Raw genomic sequence first — 21,050 nt, forward strand, 5'->3', positions numbered from 1 at the left:
AGGTACGCAAAATATTTATTTTATGTAACATACTATTTGTGGATACCATATTTATATCTATCTATATTTTAAATAATTATATTTTACTATTTCAGGTTAAGAGAAAACGAAATTACTTTAATTGAATATATTGATACCATAAAATATCATATTCGCGTTAACTATTTTTACTTTTATTTATACTTTTTATTATTATAACGACTATGTAATATTACTATTATACATACCTAAATTTAAAAATTACATTTTATACTTTTTATTTTTTTAACTAAACTGTATTTCTTCAAATTGGGTGTCGGCGAACTGGGAATACACCCTTACATTTGCCAAATACGCAGCCGGGCCGGCACGTAGCTATTCTACATTACTTAATTTCTCATAAAAGTAATAATTTTTTTTACACCGGATTTTCACCAAATCATTCCATACAGCGATAGCTACAATAATTTAACATTTAAAAAAAATTTAAAGGAATTTTTTTTTTTTGTGTTGCATGCTCCTTTTAAGAATAATTGTAGAACTGTAGAAGTGCATGTTACGGGTTACGTAGAAAAAGGAATAATCGGTACCTAGCTATTATTATATTAGTGAAAATGTTAAAACCCGAGCCGCATGAGTCAATGCGATCCGAGGTTTGGCCACCCTTGTGTTATCTAGGATGACTGATTCTAAAATAGTTGAGAAATTTAAATAGAATATTTAAAAAAAAAACACGGGAGACGGGACAAAACGCGATTTATTGAAAGTTAATTAAACATACCTATTTTTCTTCAATACATAAGGTACTTTAGTACTTATATTATGATAAAATTAATTTTTTTAATAAATACGCGTTGCTTAACTACCTATATTAATAAACGTCGGTTATACAAATAATAATATGCACTTACATAATGAGACCGGATCCATTTGTGGCGACTGACGAAATAGAAATGTAAAACAACTCATCGAATGCTATTGACTTAATATTATATTATACTATTTATACTATAGTAAACAAATATAATATATATATATATAATAGATAAATCAAATAGCTATTAATATCCACAAGCTGTACAGCACGGTGTATTGCCGTACTATAGCGATAATATTATTATGTTATCTCGATTCTTGACGTGCCACTGGTAAGAGTGTGGGCTACAAAACGTCTACAACGACAATAATATACTAAAAATAATGTTTAGATACTGGCGGTACTGCATTAAATTTAAATTAAACTACAATACCCAATATAAATTAAAAATTAACAGCATAATATTTGTCACCATACAAAATACAAATGTACATTTTATACCCAATCATTCGATTAAACAAATAATATCAATACAAAACTAAAAAATGCAATAATTTTGAACAATATTTTGGTATCAAATTTAAGTGCGAATTTCGAGGTCCCTACAAGCTAGGCAAAGCCAGCACTGCCTACCCTTAACGACGGCCCTGATTAGGTATTTATTATTATTTAAATTTAAAAAAAGAATTTGAAATTGTTTTTACATTTGTTTATTCATACACAACTTTATAAATGTAAACAATTTATATTTTGTGTTCTTATTTAAATTAAAATTTTTTTTTTTTAAATTTTTGTAGAAATTCACAATTAATACTAAGAGCACAATAAGCGTATTTGAAGAGAGTAAACAAGCAGGATAATACGGGGGTAAGAAGTCTCCCATTAGCAACACTTAGCATGAGAAATTAAAATTTAAAAAATATAAAATATCATGAATATTGAATTTTAAATAAAAATGTTTGATACTGAATGCTTGATTTTCAAGAAGCTATACATGTCGGAGCAAAGTTTGTATGGCCACAAAAGAAGATCATTGGATGTATATTTCATCTGACTCAAAGTTGGTGGCTGCATACACAAAACGTTGGTAATTACTAATTATTACATTATTACATATTATATATTATATAGTATATACATAAACTATATTATATGTTTATCAATTGAATACAAGGATGTCAACAGTGAAATTGGACAGTGGTTAAAATGGATATTCGGTTTGCCATTATTAAATGCAGAAGAGGTAAGCGAAAGCTTTATTGAAGATTTTATGTCAGTCGTTCCTGATGACGCGAAGTTAAAAAAATTCTGTGATTATCTATGTGATAATTACATTGATCACAATCCAAAAATATATATTTCAGAATTTAGATTACGATAAATTAAACATGGTTGCAAGCATTGAATCGTGAGTATTTAGTTTGAAAGTAATAACAATTAAACACACATTTATTTACAATTAAAATATTTCTTTATAGCATAGAAAATAGTATACACTACATGAAGAATGTTGTATTGCAATATGTTGAGTGTTGCAACATTCAACATATTTTGAATTTTCCGACGGTATTAAATAAATACAAACAAAATGTGATTTGTAGTGACGGTATTCTTTAATACAGAATTATTATAAAAAATTTCATTGAATTCAAACGGAAATTTAAACATTATGAATAAAATTTAATTTTAAATCAACAAGTGAATCTGTAAGTTATTCAAATAACCACCTGAAATGTATACTTACAATCAACACAATACAATTCAAACATACAATTTTACAGAGTAGGTATATACAAAATATGAGTTCATAGAATGTGACAGAATGTTATTTACATTACCGAAAGCTATACAATTTCATTCTAACCAGTTTTCATACAGTGATGCTCTCTTCTTAACTTGTTTATATGTGTACATAACAAACACTGCAATGAGTCATTCTACAGTAATAATTCATAATTTAAATAATATTTTAGCATTGCACATTGTTTAAATTTAACATACGTTTAATTACAGATGCACAAGATTTATTGTTCATTTGTTCTAGTGATAAAAATTGTCACAAATACTGACACATAAAATAATTCAAAAATGTTCATCTCTAGAACAATTGACAAATCGATAGGAAAAAAAATTATTATGATACATACGATTTGGAATCATTCCTCAAATTATTATAAAATTAATTTATCAAACCAGCTCACCAAATCTGTGATTTGGAATTTTGATTTGCGGTCAGACATCACAATAAACAAAATAAACAAAATATACAATTTGACAAGAGACTAGGTTCAAATAAATTCCCATATATATAAAGTAAATATATTAAACAATGTACTATATATTTAATAATATTAATAACTTTCCAATCCTCAGATAAATACTTGCGTTTAATTTAAATATAAAAATACAAGTTCAGCAAAACCCCTCGTATTGGAAACAACTTGCTGAAACAAAAAGTTTATATAATAGAAACTGCAATATAATATAATGTTATAAAGAGAAATTTCCATATAGACGTACAACATATAATGAGTTTTTATAACAGCAAAATACGAAAATGGATATAACAATAAAAAAAAAAAATTGATAAAAAAAAAATACGATCATGCATTTAAGTTCAGTGGACAGAAAAACACAAGCATGTTCAAAACAAAATATACTGAACCCGACTTATTTTTATGGACTGTATGTATACTATTAATATTACACAATCATTTTTTTTTAATAAAATTAAAATATTTCTTAACATGTATTACAGTTCGTCATTAGATTTTTTTATATCAGAGCAGGAAAAAAAGTATGGTATAAATTTATAAGACATTTTAGCATCTGTTTTTTATTGATTTATTTTATTATTTTATCATTATTATAATCGCTAACCAAGATTTTTTTATACAGTTTTAAAGTCTAGTATTACGGATTATATTTTTATGATTTTATGTTTTTATATTTTGATGAATGTGAAACAGTACACCACGATATAACCATATTTTTTTTGTTTATTTATCATAGACAGTTATAGACTTTGTTTAAATTATTACATGAAAAAGTTCTGTAATGCATTGTCATTATATGAATGTTTTTTAATTTTCTAAAAAGAAAAAAATTGACATCTCACCTTAATGTAATTGATAACTTTTCGGCTGCCTTAATGGGTTGTCTGAGTATGGAATAGAAAACACAGATATGGATTGTGAAGTTCGGGAAGAATCTAATGTTAATGAAAATATTACTGGGTTGCAAATTGTTCATAATCTTACACCGTCTCTTGATGTTCAATATTTATTGGACGGAGTAAACTCGGTTAGCTTTGCGTAACTATCTATAGGATTTAATTGTACAAATATATTAGGTATAATTATTACACGTTTTTGGTCATATAGACGTAGGTAAGTCAGAGGGCTGTATGTTCCCTAAATCTTAAACGCTATCCACGCTTTTGATTTTCATAGTATTATTACTATTATTGATGGGAAATCTTAATGGTTTTATTCTACAATAAATTATGGGGCCTCGCATATCACAATTTAGATATTGCCTAAGGGCCTGTACCTAATATAATAGGAATACTAAATAGTAAAATATACATATATACTACTGTATGTAACCGTGTATCTATTAAAATATTGAACTTACTTTATGTTGCATCTTTCTTCATATCATCTAGCATATTACGGCAATTATGATCTTTCACACGGTCATCTAATATTTTAATTATGTGACTGATTTGTCATAAGCGCTTAACACGTTATTGGTATCCTTATAAAGTTTAAAGTCAATGTAAACCTTAAAAAGAAAGTGAAAAAATGAATGAATGAAAAAAAATTAATGCAATGAATTTCTATATCTAGAATTATATCAATACACTATATTAATTATTTTTATACTAGAGGTTTTCACTCTTGAAAACCCAACACAGTTTAGACCTAATGTGTCCATCTAATAAAATATTGTTGATGCCTGGATAATGATATTGGCCGAAAAAATACTTTGGTATCTTGAAATTATTTCTTCAGTTCATGAATGACATCATAAAAACCACATCAAGACATTGTTTTGTACTACAGTAACAGTTTTTGACGTTCTTTCATATAGGTACTTTAATATTTGTTTCGCTAGTATAGTACCATTAGATCTCAATTCATTAGTACATATCCACCATATACCATTCAAATTTCCTAGAGTTACTCTTGTTTTTGTAAGGTGAATGTTGCTATTCAACTGGTAAAAAATCATCAACCTTAAATGTAATACATTATAAATATGTTTTAGTTCAATTTAAATCTAATTGTATCTATTTTATTTGGTGTTTATTTTTGCTCAATGGGTAAGTTATAAAAATAATATTCAGTGTTCAAAGATTTATTTTAATTTTTTTGTTTTTATTATATCCTATAATATTATTAATTATTACTAATCGTTACTATATTACACGTATTTCCAATCGATATCATGTTTTTTTACAGTCAAGTCAATATACTTCGTAAACCATTGAAGATATTTTAAAATGTCACATTATTAAAGTTTTAGAAAATTTAATTTACTTTAAAATAAATAATTTAAAAAATGTCGATATTTCTAAAGGTTAATAAAATATTTACGGAAGTGTGGAAACTTAAAATACAAATCCGTACACACGTGCCAGTTAATCGCTAATAAAATCGTTAATATTATACTGGTTGTATGGTAATATCCTTCTTATATCACGCGATAAGGCACAACAACGACGCAATATTTGATTTCCGGGCGTAGACGTGCATGACACTTATCCTAACGTCGCGCCTATATAATTATATATTTGACTATCTGCTACTCTACTTGGTATAACAGTAACCACGCTTACTCAATCAACGACTAAACTTTATTAAAGATATTTATTTAAGATATTAGAGACGGGATTACAGATAAATTTGTATAATTATAGTGTTATTATTATAATTTATAATGTATAGCAAACAAAATATTAAATAGGTGCCTAATGAGTAATAACTATGGTATAGGTACCATTTACTTACTTATATTTTTTATTTGCATTGGTTTTAAAAGTTAATTTCTCATATAAATCTGATTTACGTTCAAGACTTACTTTTTTCCCCAAAATCTAAAACTGCCAATCGATAACCATAAAGCCCGATTCACATTAGTACGACACGACACGTCACGTTACGGCGCGACACGACACGGGAACGACACTATGAATTCACATCAAACCTGCAACCTCAGACACGTTACGACGTATACGACCAAATTTGACTCGGCAAAACTTATAAAATATTCATTCCACTCGCGTTTTTGTTACCGAGAGGTTGTGTTTCCAGTTTTCACAATGTTCAAAAATTTTTCCAATTCTGATTTGGCAATGGTGGCTATATTGTTAGATGAAGAGGAAGCTCAAGAAGTAGAAATGGCTAAAAAAAAGCAAAAAAAAAGATCAATATGGGTCCACGATATATTAAAAAAACGAAAAATTGAAGGAGAATATCCAACATTATGTAAACAGCTGGAAGACCACGAAGATAAATTTTTTAAATATTTTCGCATGACGAAATTTCAGTTTAATGTTTTATTTTTGAAAATCAAGGACAAGATCACTAAACAGAATACACCATTTAGGGAATCAATTCCACCTGAAGAAAAACTGGCAGTGTGCTTAAGGTTGGTACATTTTAATATATTTTTTAACTAATTTGTATTTTATACTTAAATAGTTACTATTAGTAGGTGATAACTTTCTATATTACTATATAATTGTTAATAAAATAAGGTAAAAAGAGCTATATATTTAGAAAATATATTAGATTCAAAATTGTATTTTTATATAGCTATTTTCAAATCAAAAGTTTTGCGATTGGCGATTGCATGCCAGAATATGTACAGAGGTTTCAATATTATATTTAAGGGACCTTGTGCCAATTTTTTCAAATTTTATATTTTAGTTGCCACCTTAATTATAATACTTTTTCACAAGTCTACTACTGATACCTATTTAGGGGGGAGTGAGGGTTATAGGTTGTATTATTTCGAAAAAATGACTTCACGGGAATAATTCCCAAAACTTGTAAAATTGTCAGACTTTGATAACAGTTTTCTTATCTTAAAGAAAAAGACTTCCTACAGGGCGCATCGAACTTTGATTTTTTATTTTATTTCAAATAATGTTATAATATAATTTATAAAAAAAATAAAGCATAAAGTTGTAATATTTTTGAATACATATTATAAATGTTGAGGTTAAAATATTGGAAAACAGAGCTCGATGAGGACTATAGAATATTACCTTATATAAGTTAAAAAATATATATATCAAAGTATTAGGTTGATTCTACCGAATAGGATCATTATTTCCGTAAAGTTTATTTTTGTGTAAAAAATTACATTGGCACCAGGCGCCGTAGTCAGTCTTGTAAAAGATACTTTTAAAAAGTATTCAAGTACAGATCAGATACTTACAAAGTTTCAAATACTTTTTACTTTTTTTTTACGTGTTTTACACTTTATCTTGGCCTAATGACCTTAGCCATATCCTATATGGATTCCTAGTATAGGCCACTAAAAATTTTACAATATACCTACCTATTAAAACACAACGATGAACGATCTAAAAATAAAAACATTGTACAATTTCAGATTTGCATTATTTTATTTAAATTTGGCGTACCTGTAAATAAAGTAAGACAGAAAAAGTATTTAAAAATAGTATTTGATTTTAAATACAGATACTTTCAAAAAAGTATTCAAATACTGCGCTCAAGAAATGTTTTCAAATGTACCTATTTAGAATACGTATTTGAGTACTTAAATAGTATTTGAATACTTTTACTCAAGTACTTTACAAGACTGGCCGTAGTACATGGTTTGGGATTCTTAAATAGAGAAAACAACATAATATAAAAAAATAATTTTGGTAAATGATTTTTTTTAGGTTTTTAGCAACAGGTGATTCTTACCAAACAATTTCCTTCAGTTTCCGATTAGGTCATTCTACTGTTCAATCTATTGTGTTAGAAGTTTGTGAAGCTATTATTTCAAATATGAAAGAAGAAACTATGCCCACCCCTAAAAAAGAAGATTGGGAACGAATAGCGAATGAATTTTGGGAAATATGGAATTTTCCGAATTGCATTGGCGCACTGGATGGCAAGCATGTGGTAATTGAAGCACCCCCTAACAGCGGATCATTGTACTTCAACTATAAAAAAACATTTTCCATTGTATTACTTGCACTAGTAGATGCCCAGTATAAGTTCATTGCTGTGGATATTGGAGCCTATGGGAAAAATAGCGACGGTGGTATTTTGTCGCATTCGAATATTGGAAAAGCTCTCGAAAAAAACAAAATTAATATACCAAGTGATCGTGAACTTCCTGGGACAAATGAGAAACTTCCATATGTCATTATAGGAGATGAGGCATTTCCACTAAAAAATTATTTATTAAGACCTTACCCAAGTCCCCAAATATACGATGACGAGCAAAAAAAAGTTTTCAACGAACGGCTTTCAAGGGCGAGAAAAGTAGTTGAAGATGCTTTTGGACAAATTACTGCCAAGTTCCGTATTTACTGTAGACGTCTTAAAGCGTTACCTCAAAACGCAGACAAAATTGTTATGACTACTTGCATTCTTCATAACTTTATAAAAAAAGATGGACCAGAAACTCAAAATCATGAACTGCCATTAAATTCGACAAGTTTACCTAGTCACATAAGGTCATTCCCTCGACAAGGAGGCAGTGCACAAAAACGCGCATTCGAATACCGAGATAAATATAAAACATTTTTTTGTTCTCCAGCTGGACAACTTCATTGGAAATAATGTTTTTATAAATTTATACTGTAATTTTATTGTTTCGTTTCATAAAGTACGTAATCTCATAATTATATTATTAACATTAGTTAGTTTAACAATGTATTCTTCATAATATTATAAGTGAAAAAGTTAATATTATATGATTATTCATCAATACCTAAATAGTTGTGTTATTATTATATAAAATGATGTTTAAAATCATAATATACCTAGTACCTATGATAAATCGAATTAGAATGATCAGTCTGATATAAATATTTGATATAAAAAATTGAACAATACAAAATTACAAAATTAAACTTTAAAAAGCATAATGTTAAATAAAATAATATAACATTAATACATAAATTGATTTATTAAACTATAGCAGTCCATTACATATTGTGTTAGTAGAAACTAAAAAACATTATACATAAAATACAAATAATAGAAAAAAAACCCAAAATGTTTAGCTATTTAACCTCTAAATGCATGTAAAATAAAAATAGTAACTTTTATAAACCTTATTATAGTTAAAATTTAGAAATGTCAAAGAAAATATTAACACTTAAAATAAGACACTTGTATTCATAAAACAATGTAGGTAATAAAAAATAAAAAAATACTATATGGTTAGTATAGTTAATACGATAAATTTAATTATAATGAACAGTATAAAATAATTATAATATTAAACTTTAAAAAGCATAATTTTTAATAAAATAATATAGCATTAATAAATAAATATTTAATTATTGCAGTCCTTGCATACTATATTACTATGTTAGCAGAAACTAAAAAACATTGTACAATGTACATAAAATACAAATAATAGAAAAAAAAACCCAAAATGTTTAGCTATTTAGCCTCTAAATGCATATAGAATAAAAATAACAACTTTTATAAACCTTATTATAGTTAAATTTAAAAATTTCAAAGAAAATATTACTACTTAAATTATATAAATCTTAAATATATTAAATCAAAATCTTCTGACTGGCACAATATTATGAGAGAGGAATATTATTGTTTACCTTGTGTATGTACTGTATTAAAATAACTGTTGTCAGATGATGTTTCAGACTCGTAATTATATTGTTGACCGTGTGGAAGATGTGGTGTAGATGATGCAAAATGGTATTGACTGTTACTTGGGATCGGGTACTGATAAGTGTCTTGTTGGTTATGTATTGGTGTATGAGATACAGACTGTGGATTTGGTGTATTTTGTGGTCGATTACATGATTGTTGGGTAATGTGCTGTAATTCTAGTTCTGAGACAATTGAAAAAATTTTGGATCTCGCTACATGTTGGTGGTATGATGAAAATTGTTTGACCATGGAACACATACTTGAAAAAAATTTATCATTTACATCTAAATTTTTTTCATCTTCTTTAGATTTCGTTTCATTTTCTTTTTGTTGTATTATATATTGCATTAATGTTTTAGATGCGGATTCAGGATAGTTATCTGATAATTTAATTTTTTTTTTGGATACAGAGCTGTTTTTTGATACTGGCTTACGAAACGGTTGTGATGTTGAAGTTCATGAATTTTGACTCTGTATTGATTGTACTTCATGACTATCTTCGGACGAAGAATTCAAATTTTCCGATTCTTCACACTGACCTTCATTATCATCAGAATCGTCATCATCATTTACCATGGATTCAATGTTACTTATTGAGTCTCTTTCCTTCATATGTGGTCTTAAAAAACCCATCTCGTCTTCAAATTTCCATTTTTTTATATTATTGGCTTTTTGTCCAGACTTGGTAACTGATTTTTTAGCAGCCCGTCTAAATGCGTCCCTTAGGTTTGTCCACGATTTTTTACAGTTTTCAACTGAAATATTTTTTTTTAAGTTTTCTCTAAATATTATTTTAAAAATTAGTCACGATTTTTTTTATAAGCATTCAAAGTACAAATCTTGACAAAATACGTACAAATCACGAAAATTTTTAACTTAAAAATTTAAAAAGTGGGCAAGTGTCACACTGCTGTACTATAGGTTATAAGTGAGTTACTGTAATGTATGGTATTAAATTTGAATTCAATGATATAATATCATTGTATACGAAAAACAATTCTGATCGGAGACGAGTTGTAAGTCTAGGATATTTTATACAATATTAATTATATTATATAATGTAAAAAAAAATGTAGGTACCTATAAAAAAAAATCCAAATTAATCAAATTAGATTCATTATGTTACGTGGAACTTTGCTTCAAATTTTCAATCCTTAGCTATAAAAGTTAAACCTTTTTTTAAATTTTTAACAACTAAAGAATTTGTAAATTTTCAATTTAACACATTTTGTCAAAATTTGAACTTTAAATGGTCATAAAAAAAACGTACCTATGTATTTTTCAACTGCTATTATATTAACTTATGGGGTACCTTGTATTAAATTTTCAAGTTTTTTGACCCAACGAATAAAATTTGAATGAAATGCAAATTTTTAACCGAGATAAATTTATTTATTTATTAGATTTTGGATTTTCTATATTATATTTAATGTACCTTTACGTAGGTATACTATTAAAATGGGTAATTGGCTGTAATACAAGTGCACAGTTTTAAGTAGGTTAAATTTATTATAAATTAAAAATTTATAACTAAATAGGTGATATCAAGAAATTAATAAGACATTAAAAATTATGAATAATTTTTAACTTTTTGAAAATTTTCACGAAATTGTTCAGGTACAACGAAAAATGTACAACACTAGCTGGTGTAACCTATCTATGGAAAATTTCAATATGAGTTACACCAAAAACCAAAATTAATTTTGTCAAAAACCGATTTTTCGGGTTAAAATTCCCGTTTTTCTTATTTATTTCCGCCCGGCGTTTTAAAAACTATTGGAAATAGTATGTATCAATAAATATGTATAGTATTGCTAATAAGTAATATTATTAAAAAATAATTTATTTATCTGGTTGTTTTAATGAGCTTGCAATTTCTCTCCATAAATTTTCTTTTAGCATGTGGTCACTATAATTTTTTTCACTCATATCATACAAACATTTTCTTTCTGTATGGTTATGTCGGGCTTTGTTGGTTGTGACTCGTGACGGCTTATTTGACCGTCGTCGTCGGCGGTAACTGGAAAACCCATTTAATTAGTAGATAGCGCGGTCTTACGCTATAACATGACTACGGGAAGTATTTTTAGGCTTGCAGTCAATAACAAGATAAGAATAACGACTTGACTGTTATACAATGATAAAATGTTGGGACAAATGCATGTTTCAATTTATAATAGTTCAGTATCGCACTGTATTTCGCTAACACCGCACAGCACACACTATTTTGTATTTTTTTTTCTAATTTGTTCGTCAAAATGCCGAAAAGTAAGCCATCGATGAAGAACGTATTAAACAAATATGTCGATGAGTTTGGGGAAAACATATTTTCGAGTGACGGTTCAGTTTTATTTTGCAAGTTATGTGAAACTCGAGTATCTGCTGAAAGAAGATACATAGTTACACAACACTTAAAAACCGATAAACACACCCGTTCCGTAAATCGTCATCGAAACGCAACAACCTCAAAAATACAGCAACAAGTAACGTTATACTCAAAAAAATGTACATTTTCGAAAGATCTTTGCAAGGCATTGTTATCTGCAAATATTCCTTTAAATAAAGTTAACAACAAGGATTTCCGTTTGTTTATGGAAAAATATACCAACAAAGAAATTCCCGATGAAAGCACTTTGCGTAAAAATTACGTGAATGATATTTATGTAGAAACTATGAACAAAATCAGATCTAATATTGTCGGACACAAAATATGGGTTTCAGTGGATGAAACAACCGACGTTCAAGGTAGATACATAGCCAACGTCATTATAGGTACATTGGAAGTCAACAAACCTGGTCAAGTTTATCTTTTAAACTCAGAAATGCTCGAGAAGACAAATTATTCGACAATCACAAAAGTCTTTGATCAATCCATGTTTCTTCTTTGGCCTGATGGTATACGCCATGATGATGTATTGTTATTCCTTAGTGATGCGGCGCCGTACATGGTCAAAGCAGGAAAAACAATTGGCGCGCTTTATTCTAAAATGGTCCATGTTACATGCCTAGCACATGGTGTACATAGAGTTGCTGAAGAAATAAGAGGACGATTTACCAAAGTTGACAAATTAATTTCTAAGGTAAAACAAATATTTTTGAAATGCCCGGCTCGTGTATTTTTTTTTTAAAATAGAGCCCCGAATGTACCATTACCTCCCGAGCCTATTATTACTCGTTGGGGTACATGGCTAAGAGCTGCCTCTTATTACTGTACCTATTTTCAAGAAATAAAAAATATCGTACTAGAGCTCAATCAAAACGATGCTATTTCAATTAAAGAAGCTCAAAAAATATTGAATAATCCGTCGTTGGAAACGGATTTAGTATATATTCATACAAACTTTGGATATTTACCTGACACAATAGGAAAATTGGAAAATCAAGGACTTCCATTAGCAACAAGCATTGAAATAGTCAGAAATGTTAGTGAAAAATTAAATTCAGTATCAGGAAACACCGGCATGTTAATTAATGAAAAGTTTAAAAACGTCCTGGCGAAAAATAAAGGTTTTGAATTTATTCAACAAATATCTAATATATTGATCGATGAAACAACTGTAATAGAAGGATTACCAGAAGAATTATCTATTCAAGACTTCATTTATTTTAAATATGCACCAATAACCTCGGTCGACGTCGAGCGCAGTTTTTCAATCTACAAGAATTTGTTGTCTTCTAATCGAAGGTCTTTCGAGTTTGAGAACCTGAAGAAGTCGTTTATAGTACAGTGCAATAATTTTTAAGGTAAGGTAAAGTTTTTTTAAAAAAAAAATAAAAATAGTTTAAATAAAAAGTTTTAAATTTTGATAAAATTATTTATAGGTCTCTGACAAAATAAGAAGACCGGACAATTTACCAGATTTTTAATGACAACTGACGAGAATTTGAATTTGAATCTTTTTATTATCTACTCGTTTAAAACCTACCTAATAAAACTTTTTAATATTACTTAATAAAATGACTTAATCCATTTCATAAAATAATTTTTTAATATATTTTTTAAATTTTTTTGGTACAAAATATTGTTTTATTGCAATTTTTAAGTGCAATTTTGGGTTTTTTTCACAGCAATAATGCAATCAATTTTATAACATTTTTAGTGCAACAACATCCGAGCCCTACTAATAAGTAATATTATTAAAAAATAATTTATTTATCTGGTTGTTTTAATGAGCTTGCAATTTCTCTCCATAAATTTTCTTTTAGCATGTGGTCACTATAATTTTTTTCACTCATATCATACAAACATTTTCTTTCTCTAACCAACTCAATAAGCATCTCTAAATCCATTGTTTTTTTTTTTAAAATTGCAATAAAAAAATTTGAAAGTATGTTGTGGACCCAGTGGCATCCGAAAACAAATTGACATCAATTGACGGATATTGTCGGACAGAAATTGTTTTTGTATTCACATTGTACGGACAGACATGGACAGGCAGCGACACGACACGGCAAAACATTCTTGTCGAGGATGTCTTGTCGGTACGGTCCGTGTCTGTCGTGGTCGGTCCTTACATATGTGAATTACGCCATTATAGACAATGTTTATAATATTTTGTCGTGTCGTGTCGTGCCGTGACGTGACGTGTCGTGTCGTACTAGTGTGAATCGGGCTTAATGGGTAATTAATTTTAAAAGCATACCATCATTAATATCCAGTAACGCCAGGATACTTTTAACAATCGAAAATATTAAATAATGTTCCTGATAATTTGTATATTTTAAATAAGTAGGTACCTACTATCTCTGTTTTTTTTTTTTTTTTGCAGAATTGTCAGTAAAATAACCAGTGTTAGGTAAATTACTTTAAAACATAAAATTTGTTACAATTGAGTTAATTAAAATAAAATATGATTGAATGTATACAGCGATACAAAAAAAAAAAATGTTGTTACAGTGATTTGTAATGTACGTTATATTACTACAATACACTGCAAATCTGAGCGCACGGTAGTGCACCAGGCCAAGTTCCAGCAATCCCAGTGTATCTTTACACGAACCAATTCGCCCAGTTTTTCTAACCCATATATCTCTGTTTCCTCTCAAGATAAACTTTTGAAATTTAAAACATATATTAATCTCGAGTAGCTTAGGACGCACAGTGGGATAAAAGTAATTTTAGCACGCCAAAAGTCCGAATTTAAATGGCTTATAAAGTAAATTCTTATGACACAATTATATAGTATAGTTGTTCGATATTTTATTTTCATATCAACACTATCTCTAATTGTTCCCATTATCGTTGTAATGAGCTCGTTAACCAAGTCAAATAATAAAAGGATTTTTCGTTATCTGTTTTTATTCATTTGAACAACCAAGTGCGATCGTGTAACATAATATGTGTCTATACGTACATTAAATTATCAATATCGAGCAAAATAATTCAAAACCAAGTTAGTTAGTTTAAAAACTAAAAAAGTTATTCCTTTTCAAACTACAGACATAAGTGATACAAGTATGCTTACAGTTTCGCTAGTTCCTCTCCAACTTCAATGTGTGAACAACAACAAAAAAATTGTACTTTGGTCTAATCCTAGATATTCTTCCACTCGTTTTTGTCGGCCATTAAAATGTATTTTTATGAAAGAAAATAATGATAAAACAATCGAAATGTATACAGAAATTGAAGATGAAATATCTAGATTAACTAATACAATAATTTATATTAATGATACATCAATTATAAGCATAAATCATGCTCTAATTTTTTCAATGATTGATGGCAAGGTAATGTTAATTTATTTTATTAATGTAGCCTATTTTTAAATAATATTTGTATCCTCGAGTTTGTAGTGCAGTAACATCATGTCAAACATGTTATATATGAGGATGTAAACCGTCACAAATTAATAATTTTGATCAAGTTTTCAAGCGAAAGATTAATACGGAAAATTTTAATTAAATTTAAATTACGCTAAAGAAGCGGCAAGATTGTTTGTGCATCTATATCCGTGGTTTTATTTACCAGCAAGTATACACAAAGTGTTAATTCACGGAGGAGATATTATTCGTGCTGCTCTGTTACCAATAGGTGGATAATATCAAAATTTTACTAAAAAATATAATTATACTAAAATTTAAAAATTTAAATACATTATAACCTATTTTTTGGTAATAGATCAATTATCTGAAGAAGCTGCTGAAACATGTAACAAAGAATATAAAAGACTAAGACTTCATCACACTCGAAAAGCATCCCGCATAAATAGTAATACTGATATTTTCCAAATGATGTTAGTGTCATCCGACCCACTAATTTCATCCCTCCGGAAGACATGTAAAAAGAAAATATATGAGCTTTCTCCAGAAGTAAAATCTTTGTTAGATTTTGAATCCGAAGATGAGGGAAATTGTTCAAACAGTGATACCGATGAAACCGGTGAAAATAGTGATTTAGAGTTAGATATAAGCAGTCTAAGCATGTAGATGATTTTGTATTTGGATTTTTGTTAAAATAATGAACAATAATATAAAATGTGTATTAAAATAATTTTGGCGTGCTAAAATTACTTTCATCCCACTGTGTACCCGTTGTCCAAACTCGTATATAACATCGCAGCAACAATAAACGTACCCGCACGCGCACGATTGCACGCGTTGCTTATAAGTTATTATATACGAATTCTGAATATTGCTTGTTCGACGCTGCCGTTTGTCCAATATCCGTATAATATAAGAACGCAGCTTAAACGTACCCGCACGCACATGATTGCAGCACATCGCTTATACATGCGTACGGCGTACCCATATACCCATATGCTCCTGGTATCTGACTATCTGAGAGAAATAACCAGTTCGCACACGACAATTAATGTAATAGACAAATGTAAAGTAGGTAGTAACTAGTAGGTAATTTATAACTATTTTACTATTTAAAAATGTAAAATTAAGAATATTATAAAATTAATTTTCTTTATTTAATTAATTTTAGTACGGGTTGCAATCGTCCCGTCGTTCAAACCACAAACTGTCACTATATATGCATATAATACATATATATATATATATGGAATACATTCTTTCTTCTAAGACGGTATCGAAAATAAAATGAAATGTGCAGTCCGAAATTTTACAAATGATAGGGCCTGAAATGTCCAGCTTCTATAAAAAAATTAGAACCTCCAACTATAATATATTCAAGTAATGAAGATCATAAACACGAATCTTGCAGTGAATAAATCGTCAACAGCTGTCTGCATCAGTAAAAAGAAAAGCAACTGATAATCCACACGATAAACCAAGTAAAGTTTTAATTCAATGTTTAAATGACCAGTCAACTAGTAAATCAGAAATTACTAATTTAAAATATGTTAAAAGAAACGCATACAATGCACGCCGTAATATTTTACCTCCTTTACCAAAAAATATGAACTCTGTCCACGAAGCTATTGAGCAACTTAATATAAAGACAATTCACGACGAACATTTTGTATTAACAAATAATGAGATATATAATTTAATATTTTTTTCATGTAAATTGACTGACAATTTTGTGCTTAAAAATCAAAAGCAAGTTGTCAAAGTTATCAATATTGCACAATCAGCTATAACTAAGGAACCTTTAATTATTGGACATGCATTTCTTAAACAAGTGCCATTATACATCAACCCAATACAATCAACCAAGCTAGATGTTTCGATTGTTGAAGAAATGTCAGATGAACTAAAATGTTGGAAAATTGATAGTATAATGTACAAAGCAATAGTTGTTATTTTTGAAAATAGAAATATTGAAATGCCAACTATACATTCAAATTAATTTTATACTTTGCAGTTATATATATACCTGTTATCGCCCTAAGTAGGGAATACCCGAAGGACCACTCAGTAATGCCAGAGAACGATATATGTTTTTGACTATGGGCTATGTCACCAATAACGCCTAATATTGCACTGGATAGGCAACCATATGTGCCCTCGCCTGATGCTTGACGGGAAGGCAATTCTACGCACGACGACGACAACAGCGAGGATGGGAAAGACCTACCGAAGGAATGATGATGGTGCAGACTAGTTATGTGGTCGACTCGGTTTGGTGCAATGACCAAAGAGCTCACAAAAACATGGGATAATACTTAAACTAACTTAACACTACTGACGTCTTGAGATGTGGTGGTGTGATGCTGTAGGCAGAAGTCGATCTGAATGACCTGGGAGGCTCTCACACAACGTATGTACGTTGCTGGCGGATTTACGCAACTACTGATGGCACCAACGTTGACAATAACCGACCGCCAAGTTTGATGTTGAGAATAATAATAGAAATAAAGTAAAGACTTACGATTGCAGTGACTTTATTTGTCTACTTTAAGCACAATAATAACAGATAATAATATGCTATAACGCAACCGTGTGCACAATAAAAGTGATATAATGTGATCGCTTTATTAGCAGATACACATACGAAAACAGAATCAATACAAAAAATAATAATTGGGGTCACTTTAATAGCAGACCAACAAAAATAAGTGAACACAACAGGCGACATACTTGTCGATGTTAGTAGACAATATAAAAGCCAATAATAATAATAATAATAAAAATAATAGTGATAATAAAATGGCGTTGGCCACAGAAAGTAAACAATACAACATTTTAAGAACGATAATATAAAACTATCTGCGGCAACAGGCCGACAGATAATTTATATGACAAAAACACAAAGAGAATAAATATGAAAAATACAACAATAACAATAATACACAAGGAATAACGGTAGGAAGAGGAGAGGGTGGAACGATAATAACAGCCGCATTGTCGGGCTCATTAGCATATCACATCTGCTACTGGAATCGACGAGTGTGACGACGGCGGGTCATTTGGCACAAACAATACCACTTGTACCGGTGCAACACGATTGCGCACTTTTTACCTTTTTACCTGAAAAAAACACAACACGATTGCGCACTTTTTACCTTTTTATATTTGAGAAAACATAACACGATTGCGCACTTTTTACCTTTTTATATTTGAGAAATCATAACACGATTGCGCACTTTTTACCATTTTATATTTGAAAAAACATATTCCTTTATTTTATATTGCTGGCTTATTTATTATAGTTTAAGCTTTAAGAAACACACTACCCGCCAATAGTACTTTGTACCTATATACAATAATTACGGATACTATATTATGGCAGCTACGGATCTGTAAATAATATTTTATTACCAATAACTGATAAGTGTTAGTGAATGTGTTTTCAAACATATTACTTTTCTAACGTGTTCACATCCGATAATATCCGATAGTAAAGTTAGATAATATTTATTTTACAGTCGCCAGTCACATACTCACATATCGAAACGTGATATTATATTGTGGCAGTCTCATACCGCGCAACGTGTATATTTCCGTTTTTTTGTTGTGCAATTTTTTTTTGGGAAAATGGAGGTACAAATACAAAAAAAATTTGAAACCGAAAAAGGTAAGCCATGCATTTTAGTTGATGGGTATAAATTTAGTGAATTTAAAGTACTGAAATAGTGTGGAAATATTCGGTATCGCTGTACAAACAAAAATTGTTCTACCAGTGTATTAGTTGACAAGGATGTAACCAAAGTGTTGAGTATGTTAAATGAACATAAACATGACGAGATTCCAGAAAATATTGTTGGTGTTGATGCAAATTGTGAGTTCTCGTTTAAAAAGAAAATGCGAAAATGATTATCTCACAAGGCCGAATAAAATAATTAGGCAAGAACTTAGAAAAACCGAAAAAGATATCCAGCCGGTTTATTCTGATACAAAGTTTGTGGAGAAAATGTATGTATGATAAACGTAGAAAAAATATTCCAAAACTTCCAAAGTCTTTAGAGGAATCGATAACTCAGTTATTTGATAGTCGTGAAAATATTACAACTAATACAGGTGAACTATTATGTCGCATGGAAGAAACTTCAAGCCCAGTTATATTTACTTGCAAGACTAATCTTGAACTATTAAGTCTATCATCCCATATTTTTGCAGACGGAACATTTTTATATGCACCCAAATATTTTGAGCAATTGTATACAATACATATATTACAAAATGGTTATTATGTTCCTATAGTTTACTCTTTTTTAAATTCAATATCAACTGAAACTTATGTACAAATGTGGCACACAATTATTAATTTATGTTTGAAATTGGTTGACATAGATTTGAAAAGTTCATTAAATCATTCAAATTTTCATTTTGATTTTGAAAAAAGTGCTCACAATGCTAATACAGTCAACTCGCGGTATAACGAAAATCTCGGTATAACGAATACAACTGTCGTTCCCTTGAAAATCTCGTGATATAACGAACAATTAAATGTATTTTTGGTCCCCTCTAGATAACGAAGATTTTTTAGGCAAAAGTTCTCGCAATGTAACGAATTGTTATAATTTTGGAGATTGATGTTACAAATTATACGAGTTTGTTTCGACTATTATTATTTATTATGCGATAAGATAATGTTCATGTCGTTGCTTATAAGATACACGTCAATATAAATTAAGCTATAACAGAGTTTATTTCAGCGATTATCATGCGATAAAATAAATGACTCTACAACGTTATTGTAACCTCTACGTTATGTCGTTAACGTTTTAGTTTAGTTTCGTTGTTGTGTCAAATTTGGAGAACACTATTGACTGCATAAGCGCAAGTAACGACAAACAAAAAAAAATAACCGATTTAAAAAAAAAAAATATGTCTATATATGTAATAAACTAAAAATAAATTGTAATTAATTAATAAATAATATGTATGTATGTAATTATACAAATCTAATAAAACCTAGATTTATTTTCTTTTAAATCTCGTTTAAACGAATTTTGTTGATATATATGCTTTTGATATAACAATTAATTTCGGTGTAACGAACTTTCGATATACCGAACTTTTTTCTCAGTCCCTTGAAATTCGTTATATCGTGAGTTGACTGTAGATATTTTTTCCCAAACTGCAAAATTATGACCTGCAGATTTCATTTAGCCCAATCTTGGTTCAGGAAAATTCAAAGTGACAATAATTTATTAAAAAACTATAATTCAAAATCTGAACTAGGTATTTGGTTGAAACAATTTTTTGCACTTGCATTTTTACCCTCCGAAGATGTAGAAGAAGGTTTTGCTTATTTAATTGAAAATAGCCCTGCTGATAATTTTGAATTTGCCGATTATATACTGAACAATTACATATCATCTGATTCCGCTTTTCCACCGATTTTATGGACAACTGAACCTTCAACAGAGGCAAGAACGACCAATGGGCCAGAATCTTTCCATAGCCACTATAATGCTCAGTTTTATAAATCTCACCCATCTATTCACCAAGTTATACATATTTTATTAGATATTCAAAGTGAATCTTATTTTAAAAAATATATAGTATGAAACAACAAA

At 29.1% G+C, this 21,050-nt stretch overlaps 2 protein-coding genes and 1 pseudogene across 2 annotated transcripts; 2 read left to right on the forward strand and 1 right to left on the reverse strand.

Annotated features, from left to right (window-relative positions):
• Nucleotides 1–6,122: 6,122 nt before the first annotated feature.
• On the forward strand, nt 6,123–8,610 carry LOC132945344 (uncharacterized). Its single transcript, XM_061015061.1, has 2 exons — nt 6,123–6,451; nt 7,719–8,610. The coding sequence occupies exons 1-2, from the start codon at nt 6,123–6,125 to the stop codon at nt 8,608–8,610; spliced, it is 1,221 nt and encodes a 406-aa protein (XP_060871044.1).
• Nucleotides 8,611–9,441: 831 nt separating this feature from the next.
• Nucleotides 9,442–13,965, reverse strand: LOC132945353 (uncharacterized; annotated as a pseudogene).
• Nucleotides 13,966–15,285: 1,320 nt separating this feature from the next.
• LOC132945362 (uncharacterized) lies at nt 15,286–16,101 on the forward strand. The gene is made up of 3 exons (XM_061015084.1): nt 15,286–15,402; nt 15,586–15,706; nt 15,794–16,101. The coding sequence occupies exons 1-3, from the start codon at nt 15,286–15,288 to the stop codon at nt 16,099–16,101; spliced, it is 546 nt and encodes a 181-aa protein (XP_060871067.1).
• Nucleotides 16,102–21,050: the final 4,949 nt, after the last annotated feature.

This window comes from Metopolophium dirhodum, chromosome 1 (assembly GCF_019925205.1).
Source record: "Metopolophium dirhodum isolate CAU chromosome 1, ASM1992520v1, whole genome shotgun sequence".
NCBI lineage: Eukaryota > Metazoa > Arthropoda > Insecta > Hemiptera > Aphididae > Metopolophium > Metopolophium dirhodum.